Here is a 14,198-nt window from a genome sequence, read left to right as displayed (position 1 = left end):
TCATATTACAATTCCTTATCTAATCACTTAGTCAAAATATACAATTGCTTAATTTAAAACCAAACAGGAATGTCACACAGATGTATTTAGTATTTGCCCAAAGACTGTATTGTATTATAGAAGAATTTTAATTGTTTAATGCAAACAAAACATTCCAAAATGAAATGCAAATGGTGAAATTTCTATTTCATTTCACCTTTGAGTAAATCCTGGGTTGAACTTTCCTTGACTTGTAGCATATTTGAAAATATGTCACTGTTCCTTCTTTGTTGCTAGGTCAAACTCCTTGAAACTCCCTCCCTAAAGTATTGTTGGAGGACTTTATCACAAGGATTACAGTACATCAGTAAAGTGTCTCATCACCACCTTAAAGGGAATTGGGAATAGGCATTCAATGCTGCCTAGTCAGTACGATTGCTTCCTGTGGCTGAATAAAAACCACTCACGGGTACTCTTCACGTTTCCAAGCACTGACTTATTTCCATGACTAAGAAACAAATCTGCACAGGCCCTCTCTGTGGACTGCTGTGTAGGTGTGGAGCTGAAATGTTGACCACTGCTCCAGATCAGAAGGTCTTATGTAGAAATCTCAGTGAGAGATGGGGCTATGTGGCTGATGCTCTTTAATAAGAAGAGTACTGTGATAGATGCTTGACTGAGATCCTAGACAAAACGCAGGGTAAGGTGTCAGTCATTTAGGACAGAGAAGATGAGGAGCTTCTTTACTCAGAAGGTTCAGAACCCTTGAGATTCTCTACCACAGAGCTGATTGGTTAGTCATTGAATGCATTCGATTTCTGGCTACCAAAGGAATCAAGAAATTTGGGAAATTGGGCAAGAAAAATAGATGAGGAAGATGATCAATGAACAGATATATTAGTCCTAAAGTCATTCTGGCTGGGGCAAGGGAAACAACATAATTATTCAGAGGATCTATCCTGAGCCCAGTGCATTGATGCAATCACAAAGAAGGAATGCCAGCAGCTCTACTTCATTAGGAGTTTGAGGAGATTTGGTATGTCGCCAAAGACTCTTGCAAATTTCTACAGATAGACAGTGGGGAGCATTCTGATTGGTTGCGTCGCTGCCTGGCATGGAGGCTCCAATGTGCAGGATCAAAAGAGGTTGCAGAGGGTTGTAGACTCAGCCAGCCCCATCATGGACATAACCCTCCCCACCGTCAAGGACATCATCAAGAGGCGGTGCCTCTAGAAGGCAGCATCCATCATTAAGGACCTTCACCATCCAGGACCTGCTCTCTTTTCATTACTACCATCAGGGAGGAGATACAGGAGCCTGAAGCCACACACTCAACATTTTAGGAACAGCTTCTTCCCCTCCGCCATCAGATTTCTGAACGGTCCATGAACACTACCTCATTATTCCTCTTTTGCACTGTTTACTTATTTATAACTTATAGTAATTTTTGTCTTGCACTGTACTGCTGCCGCTGAACAACAAATTTCATGGCACATGTCAGTGATAATATATCTGATTCTGGTTGTTCTGTAGATATCTATGACATAGGAGGCCATTAATCCCATTATGTTGTCCAGATCAAACCTGAATTTTAAGTTAATTCTGCTTTCTAACTCTTTGTCCAAAAAAAAAGAAATAAATTGGTCTAAGAAATAACTTGTATAATACCAAGTGTTACCAATGTGTTGCATGGGACAGGGTGGAGCAGGGTGGGTGATGCGGAAGGCTAACCATGCTGCTGGCTGCTGGGTTCTTCTAACTTTCTGTCATGACGCACATATGAGGTGCTTCTAAAATATGAGGTGGCAAAACAACAAAGAAATCAGTGTAAGAAAAGCTTAGAAACTTGTTAGGAGTACTTCCAGTTTCCATCCATTCACAAAAGAAAATGTTAACAATAATTGTAAAACGTGGAATTAGCCTGATAAAGATCAGTAAATGAAAATCAGAAAAACTGGATGATAAAAATCTGAAATAAAAACACAAAATGCTGTAAAAACTCAGCAGGTCAAGTGGAAAAAAGAAGCAATTAACATTTTAGGGTCATAATTGTTGTAGATCCTAATAGCGTGGCCACATTAAAAAGCAGAGGTGATATTTTGGAAATATAGGCATCACCTTCAAATAAGGGCATGTTGCAAGCTCTACAATAACGTCATGTAAAAAAACCTACCCATATCTTAAATTTTGAAACAACGTCCAACAGTTTGTTTAATGAAATAGTTTGCTAAATGCTTTTCTAAACAAAGGGTCTTGCATGCATATTTGTTCAACACCAGGAAGCCACTTTTGGATCAGATATGTAAATTGGATGTAAAATGTCAGAGCAGTAAATTATTTGTAATTTCATTACAATAAAATTATTCCTATTCAGTGTTAGAATTCAATTTAATGGTGCTCAAAAGGGCACTTTTTAAAATCTCAAAACCCTGGCCTACGGTTTAATGCACAACCTGCGTACGTGGAAGCCCATGCATGCCTCCAAGTCAATGCACCTCCCTAATAAGCCTCAACCAAACCTTGCTCCTGCAAATTCACCCTTCCTGCCTCTGTTCGTTGCTCATTGGTTCCACGCTGATGATTGACACCAATTAGAATTAAACTCAAGGCAATGATTGTACAGAACCAAAGCAAATCATGCCGAGTAAGCTTGTGTGGCCCCTTTGCCACCAACACGCCTGCGTGATATCTCGGCCCAACTTGACGTCCCAAAGTGTCCGCCCTTTAGTCCGTCTATTGGGTCATCCTGGATGATGGACATCTACCTGATGCGGGAGTCTCCAGCGTTTATAGGTTGTTGGACGTGGCAATCATGGAAACCGGGCTATTATTGGGCAGCCGGTGATGTTAATCACAGTGATTAAGGTAGACAAGCGCAGCAAGTCCCCCCCCCTCGGCCAGCCTGGAGCCCAAAGACAGAGAGAATATTGGTTTGAACCGAGAGGGGTTGGTTTCATTTGATTTAATTCTTTGTTTGAAAGAAGAAGAAGAAGAAGAAAAACGGAGGGAGAGGAGAAAAATAATATTTCCAGAATTTTAAATAATCTCAAATTAATTTTTCCCATTTTTTGTGTGAAATTATATTTAAAAAAAGGAGGGAACAGTTTTGAAGAAGGGAAAGGCAGCGAAGGACAATGAAGAGGCGCAATGCTGATTGCAGCAAGATCAGGAGGCCGTTAAAACGGAACAGGATCACCGAAGGGATATACGGCAGGTAAAAGCAAAATGCAACACGCCAGGCATTGTTTATATAATTTAAATAAATCATTTGGCCCGGTTCGGGAGAGGGAAATGCCTGAGGGGCCGGCTGGGTGTGTTTCTGGTGGGCCTAGGCCGCAGAGAAGCCTGGGGCTCGCGTAGGGGGAAGTGTGTGTGGTGGTGATTGGGGGCTGGTGGTGTGATGAACAGCATTTTGAGGAGGGTTTCTGGAAACCTTTTTAATTAAAGAATTAAAATGTTTTTATATCTAAAAATAAAGATCTTTGCAAAGTGAATTGAGTGTCACTCTTTCTAATGACATTGTAATGAAAGCAGAGTGAGGCTGCTGCTCAGAGATACTTCAGGGAGAGCTGTCATAACGTGCTCTCAGAATTCCAGGGCGTCAGGTAAAGTTACTACCAGACGCTGCTGCGCTGAATTTTAGAATATTCTCAAACGATGTTATTTATATTCGGATGACTTTGGTTTTGGGAATTGCTTTGGGAAATATTCTGTATTTCTCCTTTTGTTTTGGAAGTAATAATATCCAGTAAAGGCGTAACAGAAAGGATTTGACAGGAAGGTAGGGAAGGAATGTCTTTGTTGTTAGAACCAATTTGCTTCCTTTCTGCTTGTTCTTTCTCCCTAGTTTTTGTTATGTTGTCACTTTCTCCAGCACCAAGTCGGGTTCTCTTTCACATAGGTTTGCATATAATTAATGATGTAGAATGTGTGTCATTGTTTATAATTGTCGGTGTTGTTAAATACTATAACTTTATGGAATTTTAATCTTTTGTTTGTGCAAAAGCATTTTTGTTTTAGTTTCTTTGGAATCTGCTCTTGTTTTCTTTAGTGGAGATGTGAAATGGAAAGTGTACCAAGAAATTTAGTCTATCTATGTAGATACTTGTTCAAATTAATAATTTTGTGAAGTTAAATCTTATAGCCATATTATGTTGGCTAAAGCATATGTTATTGTTCTATGTGTCTTGTAAAATTTAAGTTAATGCGTGGATTGAGAAATCCAGATTCTTTATCTTCTTGCATATCAAACAGAATAGTTATAATCAAACACATTTATACCTGGCTAACATGTAATGCCCCAAGGCTACATTATTGAATTTAAATAATTTAAATCCAATCAAGTACTGTTTAAACATTGTCATTGTTAAAATGCAATGAAACCAAATGAAACCAATTTGTTCACAGCTGATGTCTCTCCCCTCCCCGCCCCCCCCCCCCCACCAAGAGCAAACAGCATTAAGTAAATAACCAGATAATATATTTGTTTATATTGTGACATTATTTGAAAGAGAAATGTTGGGCTGACTACCAGAACTCTGTGTTTGTATTAGTACCATAGGCTCTTTTTATGTACAGCTAAGAGGGCTCATTGGAAAGGTGGTAGCTCTGATGTGTAATACTGCCTCAGAGTTACACTAGAATGTCAGTTTAGAAAAAAAACTTTCAGACTGAGGCTTAAAAAGGCATCCTTCTGTCTCAGGAGAGATTGCTACCACCAAGCTTAGCAAAACTTGCATTCTTTGAAACTGATTTGCACTTGTGGGGTAAGGCTTGAGGGGCTGTTATCAACAGAAAAAAGAATCTTCAGTTCATAACTTTTAATTGTGTTTCCTGTAGTTTAATATTTACAATACACATCTGATGTTCATGGTTGAGCCTTGAAAAGTCTTTGGTAATAGTAGTATGCAATTGTTGAAAGTGTGGGCTAATTACTTGATAATCTAGGAAGAAAGAAATTGTGTTAATGAGAAGCAAGTTTTACTTGGGGTCAGTAGAAACTGCAGCAAAGTATTGATACAGAAATTGGAAAGTTACTGTTAATCTTTCAGTGGCCCATTTTGATGCTTGAAAATAGCACTGAAAGTTTGACCTGTAGTTTAATAAGGTTCAAAGTGGTTCATGTTGAAAGTTGAAAATGTGCATACCTTTGTCATATGAGTGGTGGTCCAGTCCACTGGATCATTAGCATTCTCCAAATGGGAACAAACATGTCATCTCAAACTAGTATCAGAAAAGCTGTTCTTTCACACCCTGTGCCTGAACTATAGTCGATTATTTTTACTTTATGATCGCCATTGAGTGCTTGGTGCCCTGAGTTTCAAATGTGGGCTGGATTGAACTTTGATGTGGGCGGTGGTTCCATTGGGAACCCCAGCCAGTCTGACCTCTAATGTTTGACTTCTGTGACTAAGCGGCTGTTCTGGATCATACTGAATTGAGAGACTGGTTACAAGTTTGACCAAAATACTTGTGTGATGGCAGTAGTGTATAATTGTATAAACATTGTTTACATTTTTCCAAGTGTTTGCATTGAAAAACATTTATTAGATTGATTTACAAGTTCCTGAGAAAGTTGTAGTAAATTAGATATTTTTAATAAAGCTTGAAGCTAAAGTTAGCCAAAAGGAAACTCGATTCTAATTTTGGGAGAGAAAAAACAAGATTCCGAAAGCTTTCTAATTCTGTACTGATGACAAAGTGGTCAACTACTCTATATTGTTATTGTAATGCAGCTTTGGTTACTTTTAAAATTGAAACTCTGTGGTATGTATTGATGAAAAACATAATGCTGGAGGAACTCAGCAGGCCAGGCAGCATCTGTGGAGAAAAGCAGGCGGTCGATGTTTCAGGCCAGGACCCTTCTTCAGGACTGAAGACAGGAAAAGGGGAAGCCCAATATATAGGAGGGAAAAGCAGAGCAGTGATAGGTGGACAAAAGAGGGGAGGCAGGGTGGGCACAAGGTGATGATGGGCAGGGGCAGGGGAGGAGGGGAGACCAGATACACCGGGGGATGAGTCAGAGGTACGGAGGAAAAAAGGGGAGGTAGAAAAAAGAGAGGGGCTAGGAAAGGGAAGAAAAGAAGAGGCATAGTTTGGGGGTGGGGGTGGGGGGGAGAGTTGTGGGGATTACTTAGTGGGAGAATTCAATGTTCATGCCGTTAGGCTGCAAGGTTCCAAGACGGAAAATGAGGTGCTGTTCCTCCAGTTTGCACTTTGAATTCTCCTGGCAGTGGAGGAGGCCGAGGACTGACATATCTGTGATGGAGTGGGAGGGGGAGTTGAAGTGGCTGGCAACGGGAAGATGCAGGTTGCAGTTATGGGCGGAGCACAGGTGTTCTGCGAAACAGTTACCCAGTCTGCGTTTGAGTGCAGTAGATGATATTAAGGGAGGTGCAGGTAAATCTGTCTCACCTGACAGGACAGTTTGAATCCCTGGATGGAGGTGGTGTAGGGGCAGATGTTGCACATGTGACGGGGTATGTATTGACTTGTAAATTCACCTTCTAACAATGTTCTAACATTTTTAAATACAAAGGTGTTTAACTATTTTCATTGTAACAATTCTTATTTGACATTCTTATTCAAGCTATTTAACAATTGCATTTTCTGGGATTTCATGGCACTAGACTACTTACCTGCTTCATCTGTTAGTGAAAAAGTGTAAGTAGAGAAAAAAGCGATTTATTCCATGGTACATACTGTCATTCAGCACCAGTACAGATCATTTTCATTTTCCTCATGTCATGGCACAGATTTCATATTGTTACACTATTGGATCTTTGTTGATATTTAGCCTTCCTGAACTTCAATGTAAACATATGTTGAAACTTTTAACTTTGTAACATCACGCTGAAGTGAATTTCAATCGGTTGTGCTTCATGCTTGTAATGCTTTTGCATTCTGTTATGAATGTGAATTTTATGAAGGAATGTATGACAAAAATGTGGCCTATAGGCTGAATTTTGATTTATTCTCTGTGTAAATTTAAAAAATTAATTCCTGCTTATTTGGTCAATAGAAACACACCAGGATAGGAGTTCTTGTGATGACAAGCTGTTAGGAAAATTAGGTATATACATTTAGGCTAGCAAAAGATAACCATGTTAATGATGCATGCTTTTATTCACAAGCAAATCGGTTAGCAAATTCAGTGGATTACGAAATACAGCAAATGCTGTGAATTTCTTGAAGCTAGCAGCTGATATCTGCTGCTTCACCATAAACTTTGTGCAGATGATGTTTTGTCATGGACTCTTAATTTCAGGAACTTGCTGGGCTTATTGCACAAATGAGTGTAGTTTACTATGGAATTTCGAAAGAAAAGTAGTAATTTGATTAAAATTTTCATTATATTAAGGGTAACTGGTTAATTAGCAAGAAACTATTTCTGTTGGTTGGGGTAGAGAACAAGGTCTAAAATTCATTGGCAGACCTCTCAAGGGTGAAGTTAGGAAACATATTTGTACCTGGAGGGCAAAAGAAATTTGGAACTGTACTGCAAAGGGTGACTGGGTCAATTGTTTACTTTAAATTTGAGATTGATAGATTGTTAACTAAAGGTATTAAGGGATGTGAGGGAAAAGCCAGGAGGAGTTGGGTCACAGATCATATCCTGGTGTGATCTCAATCTTATGGCATGGCACAATAGGCTTGAGGGGTTACATGACGTGTTCCTGTTCACATGATTTGCACATTAATTTAACAATAAACATATCACAAAGTTAGAGTTGGAACTTTGCATAATTAGCTTTTATAACAATATAGTCAATGCATTGCCTAGAATAGTCTTTTTTTTAAACCCCTCTCTATCTGCTTTCACCCGGTGTCTTTCACAGTTTTTAAATGTTGTTAGTTGATAGGTACATCGTTGGTCAGCCATTCACTGAAACCCCAAATGCCTTGCCTGACATTTATAAATATGTACTTCCAGAGGAGATCAATAGACTTTTTGATATTAGAGGAGTCAAGAGTATGCAGATAGGGCAAATAAATGGTGTTGAGATTGAAGATTAGCTGTAACATTGTTGAATGGCAGAGTGAACTCAAAAGACCAAATAGCTCACTCTCTTATCTTCAGGATACGGGTAAACTTTTAACACTAACATCACCATGTTGTGAGGACACAGGTCCAGTAGCCTGAGTGGACATCTGGTCCAACATCTGAACTTCTGGATTGAATGTTTAAAGCTGTGAGAGAAGAGGGACACAATCTCAACCAGTCAGTTCAGCTGAATTACATGTCAGTATTCTTCTTTAAAAGTTGTAATACAACGTCTGAAGTGCATTTCATTCATGCATGAATATCACTGTTTTTCTCAGACCAACTGTTGAAAAAATACTGTGATTCTTTTTAAATTTGCACCGATACCTATTTTTAAAGTCCCTTGTATTTTTTTGACTTCTCTCACCCAAGTTCTCAAGCACATCATGAGATTTTTCATTTGTGAACCTACTGAGTGATGAACATCTGAACCATGAGAGAGATAGTTAACTCATTCCTGACATCACCAATCTTTCCAATTTGTTCATCTCTACAGATGTTGGCCTTCAACCAGTAAAGTGAATGATGTGACTTTCAGCTGACCATACAGTATAGAACAACTTCTGTGGTCCATAACACCATTGTGGCTCTGGCATGAAGATTTGTGGACTAAATGCATGTTCAAGTTCCCTGTCAAGTTATTCTATTGTAGTAGTGACGCTGGTCCCTACCCAACAATATATCACACACACAAAAAAAAGTTGTTGATCTTCAATTGGACAATTACTTTCTGGTTTCTTCGAAATCAACAGAATTATGAGAGGGAGCTTCAATAATCTAGCAAGATATTTAGTCACCAGTAACCTGGTAGTGCACAGTTTAGGGTTCCACGTGGACCTTTTTGGTCCAAACCTTTTCACAGCCTTAAATGAAACAGCTCTACTGGGCTCAGCACCCAGCACAAAGATGAAGAAAGCATGCCAGCATCTCTACATTATTAAGAGATTCAGGGTATCATTGAAGGCTCTAGAAAAAGTTCTGCAGATGTACGGTGGAAAGCATTCTGACTGGTTGCATCACAGTAGTATGGAAACTCCAATGCAAAGGAATGCAAGAGTCTACAGGGAGTGGTGGACTAGCTTAGTTGCATCACAGGTACAGCTCTCCCCACTGTCGAAGACATCTACAAGAGGTGATGTCTCAGGAAGGTGGCATCCATCATCAGGTACCCCCATCATCTGGGCTATGCCCTCTTTTTGCTTCCATCAGGGAGGAGGTACAGGAGCCTGAAGACCAAGGTTCAACAACAACTTCCTCCCCACTGCCATCAGGTTCTTGAATTGACCTGAAAAACCTTGACGCTACCTCAGACTATATAATTTTTTCTTTCTCTCAATCTTGCACTAGTGCTATTGTCATTATTTATTTTGCACACATAAATTATGTATAATTTATGTTAACTTCTGTCTGTCCCCATCTCGTACCTTGCTGTTGCTGCAAAAAGCTAGTTTTCATGGCATTTATCCCCTGCGTATGTATGCCTGTGATGATAATAAACTTGAACAATGCACATGAGGTTGAGATGAGTGACTGTCCACGGTATCAGTATAGCACTTAATTATGTACCAAGAAGATTAAGCATAATGAGATCAAGGGGGAATATTCTCCAGTCGTATTTGCCACAGCAAGTTTGCTGTGGTGTTTGGTGCCAAATGCTTGTGATCCCATTGGTGGTCATCCTTTGGGCAGTGCCTTCAGTCCAGTCATCATGAAATCCTTTTAGGACGCCAGGAACGAGCTATTTGTTCATGATTCCGTGACCCCATTGATAGCTCCTGAGGTAATTAAGTTAATCATCCCAACTTGCATCAAGTTTTGGCCAAAAGTCAAAGAAGGGTGAGTTGCAGATGAATTTTGTGTCACTTGAATGCCCATTGACTTTTTTTCTCTACTATAAGAGAGGCTGAGTAAACTCTGATGTTGAACGTTCTGAATCTGGCAGAGTCAGGTGTACTCAGCATTGCTCAAAAACAGAACTTTTACAAATTAAGTCAACATTGTGGAGATGTAGGAAAACGAGTTCTCCTGCCTGACCCAGCCCTCCCCACCCCCACCTCCACAAGATCTCTCCACTATTTACAAGGCCCAAGTCAGAAATGTTAAACAGTACTTGGGCATTCACCTGTTGGAATCCAACTGCAACAATAGTTTGTAAGCTTAACATCAATCAAGACTAACTGTCTGCTTCACTATTTTCCTTGCTAGTTGCCATTAACAGCAAATATGTTTTTCTAGCCTGTACCCCTTTTCTTAGGCCAGGGGATGCTAAATATACAAATGTTAGTTTGCAGCCCTAACATCTGCAAGACAAGTGTCCTCTACCAACTTGCCCCTGCTGTGCTGCGCTGTCCTACGATAATAAAGGTTTATGGTGAGACCCTGGGAAATGTGGACCATTTCGTCTCCCAGGAGCTACCTTTGGTATCATTCACCACTGTCCTCAATGTGCCAGTGCAGAGTTCTGGTTTATTTGAGGTAGAGAATATTAGAAGCTGAAGACCTCAGACATGACTCAAAACTCATCTTACCAAGCAGCACTGAGCCCTACCCTCTGAGATCTTTTGAGACCATCTACAGCTGGCATCTCAAAACATTGGAAAAATACTGCCAACAATGTCTTCACAGAATCCTTAAGTTACTGGAAGGAGAAATGAACAAATATCAGAGTCCCCTTCCAGGCCAACGTGCTCGTATTAATGCGTTTGTTACACTCAATCAACTACGAAGAATAGGCTATGTTCTCATTCCAGGCGTCTGACTTCTGTAACACACTCCCATGACAGCTGAGAATATATTATCAGGTGCCTGAAGGAGATGATTCAGTTCTGTGCTCAAAGCTTCCTTGAAGAAATGCAACATCCCCAATGGGAATCTGGCTGGCCCATGGCTGATCAAAGTGAGGAAGCAGCATTTGGAATGGTATTTAGAACTTTGAGGCCTTGCATCAGGAGCACACAGAGGCCCTGCGTAAGTAGCAGAGTGAGTGGACCACTTTCCAAGTACCCACCTGCCTGCCTGACCGACCATCACCTGTCCCATCTGTGGAAGAGCCTGTGGTTCCCATGTTAGCCTCATTAAGCACATCATAACCCACAAAATCAGAGTGGGAATAAGTCATCCTTGACCTTGAGGGATTGCCTAAAGAAGATTTTCAATGTATTTAAAAACTACTTAAAAGGGATAACTCCAGAAGCTGCAAATTTTTACAGCTGCAAGGTAGGCCTATTAATATTTCATCGTGGTTGTAATTTGAGAAGCTAATTGAAACAAAATATTATTAGCTGACTTTGCTGCTCTTGAAGCTCAAAGCTTTCCTTGACATTGTTTCGATACAAATGAATCCTTGTCTTGTTCCTTGATCTTTTAAATGCAAACTATGTGAATTTTCAGAGACATAATGGAGTTTTATTTTTACAAACCCCTGTTACTTAATTAGCTTCTATGAACAGCCAAATAAACTGGCGTTCTCTCCAAAATACACTTTAAAAGTGAGATAAATGTTCCCTTTCAAACTGGCTTTCAAGAAATTCAATTGTTGCATATTTGCATTTGTTCTTTACTGCCCCAGATGAAATGTGCCCCAGCTCTTCTCTCAGTTCTTTCATGTTTCCTTTTGATATTCATAAATAACTCTGCATTGCAATCCTTTTAGATTATGAAGATAAATTTGAGTTGTTTTTTTAATGACTGACTCATAGCTGTTAAATCCATCAAATATTGGCCAAACGTTTGAGTTGAGAATTTGGTTTTGATCCTCTTAAGTCAGCAACTTTTTTCATTCTATTGACTGTCCAGTATTTTAAATTGGTGAGAATTAAAATATATTGCTCTCCTGTAAGCATATCTATCTTTTGTGATTATATTGCATTTCAGTGCAAGACTTGTCCAAAACACAAATTTTGTCCTGTTGTACAGAACTTGATCAGAGGTATTGCCATCTATCCAGCCATGTCCTATTCATTAGCTGAGTTGTGCTCTTCTCTGTAGTTTTTGCTGTTTGTCCACTTTTTGTCACGTTGCATTTGATTTAGGTTGTCACTTGATTTATGTTAAAATAGCACAGCTGAAAATTGCCAAGCTCTTTGACTTGGCATAAGTTGTAGTACCAGTTTCACAACCATGAAAGCTTGAGCTTCCAGATGTCTGGCAGATTTTTAATTTTACCTTTGCAGACTGATACCTGACTTAATTCTTGGCCGACTGAAAGAGTGAATACTTAAGTCTAAACTAGTAATTATCCATTGCCCTGGCAAATCCATGCACCTGATTTTTTTTTAGATTTTTTTGGGTGTCGCTTCAAGTGTGGTCATCTGACTTTGACCAGTCCATTAATTGTAGGCAAGTCAGATAGCTTCTTTAATATAGCATAAACTATTTTGGAGATCTGATGCAAAGGTTTGCTTTGATTTAAAACTAAAATCCTAAAAGCTGAGTGCTTATAATTTTCCTTTCTATATATGATCAGAATATCGCTACAAATAATCAAACTCAACCATTACATCCGCATAGTAAGCAAATCATCCTGGATTGGATAAAGTATTGAGCCGGGCTGCACAACACTACCTAACGTGAATCTGCATGCTTTTCCAGAATATCTACCTCGCCTGAACCTGATGTATACCTCAGGAAGCAAATAAACCGTAGTTGTTGGCAGTCAAAAATAAAAACAAAGTGCTGAGGATACTCAATAAATCAGAAAGCATTTAAGGAGAACTCAGTCCTGACGAAGGGTCGTTGACCTGAAATGTTAACTGTTCTCTCTTCACAAATGCTGACTAATTTGCTGAGTATCCCCAGCATTTTCTGTTTTTATTATGTACAGTTGTGATTTGTTGGGTAGCAGGCTCTCAGCTGGAACTCCTGTAAAGATTGAGTACATTGCATTGGTCAACACTTGGTCTGAACCATCTTAGCAAGTTGTTGTGACACAATTTAAACATTCAGTTATGATTAATGAAGATGTTCACGTGTAATCCCTGGCTTTTCAAGGTGATAAATTGCTGTTTCTGCATCATTATCAGCCATTCCTGATGCTCTCTCTAGAATTATAGCCCACAGTCTTCTGCAGATTATTAAAGTGTATTAAATGATCCACTTCGCTTCATCAGTTCTTTCTTATCTGGCTTCATTAGGTAGTTTATTACAGTAGTATATGTTACAGAGCTCATTTTTGATGTTTTGGATCTCGGATACATTAGTGTCTAGCTATTTAGTTGGTTTAAAGAATGTTTCTTGTTGGGCTTGTTTCAATGGCAATCAGGCTAACTATTGTGCACTATGTTTCTTGCTGCTTGAACTATTGCATTGTCCCAATGTCAACGTTGTTCAGATGCCTGTAACCAAAGTATCCATTACAGGATAGACTTTGGTTATAATGTTTTCATACTTTGGCTTCTGAGAAAATATCTATTAGTAATATTGAAGTAGGAGGAAGTCACACTATATCTATTCTTTGCCATACTGATTCTATACCTCACGTTTGTGTTCCTGCGCAATTCCTGTATCTCTTGATCTCCTGTTGATCTCAGTCTTCAATATGTTCAACAATTCAGCATTTGCAGCTCTCCAGAGTTGAGAATTCCGTGGCAGCCATCTCCCTTCTTTTCACACTTCATTTCCCCATCATGCATTCTATTTCTTCTGGTGCACTGGAAGTGATGATGACTTTCATCATTAGCTGCCTTTGTTGAGGGTGTACCTCCCAGGGTATGGGAAATTTTCCATGTTTTCCGCAGACCTTAATGTCGGCAAGTGTTATTGTACAGTGGGGAAAGATTATTAGAGGACATTTGTTTAGTGAGCCTAAAGTGTAAGTAAAGCCCTTTCTCTCGCATGCTTTAGTGAATGAGTCAATAATATCTTGGAGTTTAGCCTTTGAATTTGAACATATGCAGCCATCATCTGTGTTTAAAGTTGGCATGCCCTTGGTTGTGGAATGGGGATGATGTCAGTTGAATGGTTTCCCATTTGTCTTACAGATTAGTCCCACTGAAAAGGGAAGCTTTTTGAGGTGAGATGTAGTGTGGCAGCGAGAAAGATTGAGAAAAATGTTAGGGATTGACACAGCTTTGCTCGAAACCAGTGTGCACTGAGATCTGATTTCTTGTGCACCAATTGACTCATTGCAGCCTGCATGCTATCATGTAGCAGATGTAAAGTGGATGTGAATTTATGT

General features: G+C 39.5%; 1 protein-coding gene across 1 annotated transcript in view; it reads left to right on the top strand.

The window, feature by feature from the left end:
• The first annotated feature begins 2,857 nt into the window (after nucleotides 1-2,857).
• Nucleotides 2,858-14,198, top strand: part of maco1b (macoilin 1b) — a 71,356-nt gene continuing 60,015 nt past the window's right edge. The window contains exons 1-2 of the mRNA XM_052036450.1: nucleotides 2,858-2,925; nucleotides 3,074-3,193. Of these exons, the coding sequence (XP_051892410.1) occupies nucleotides 3,114-3,193 (80 nt within the window). The 5' untranslated portion in view covers nucleotides 2,858-2,925; nucleotides 3,074-3,113. The remainder of the gene's footprint in view (nucleotides 2,926-3,073; nucleotides 3,194-14,198) is intronic.

Source organism: Pristis pectinata, chromosome 22 (assembly GCF_009764475.1).
Source record: "Pristis pectinata isolate sPriPec2 chromosome 22, sPriPec2.1.pri, whole genome shotgun sequence".
Taxonomy (NCBI): domain Eukaryota; kingdom Metazoa; phylum Chordata; class Chondrichthyes; order Rhinopristiformes; family Pristidae; genus Pristis; species Pristis pectinata.
Note: the sequence above shows the minus strand (reverse complement) of the source record. Positions and strands in the feature narration are given on the sequence as shown.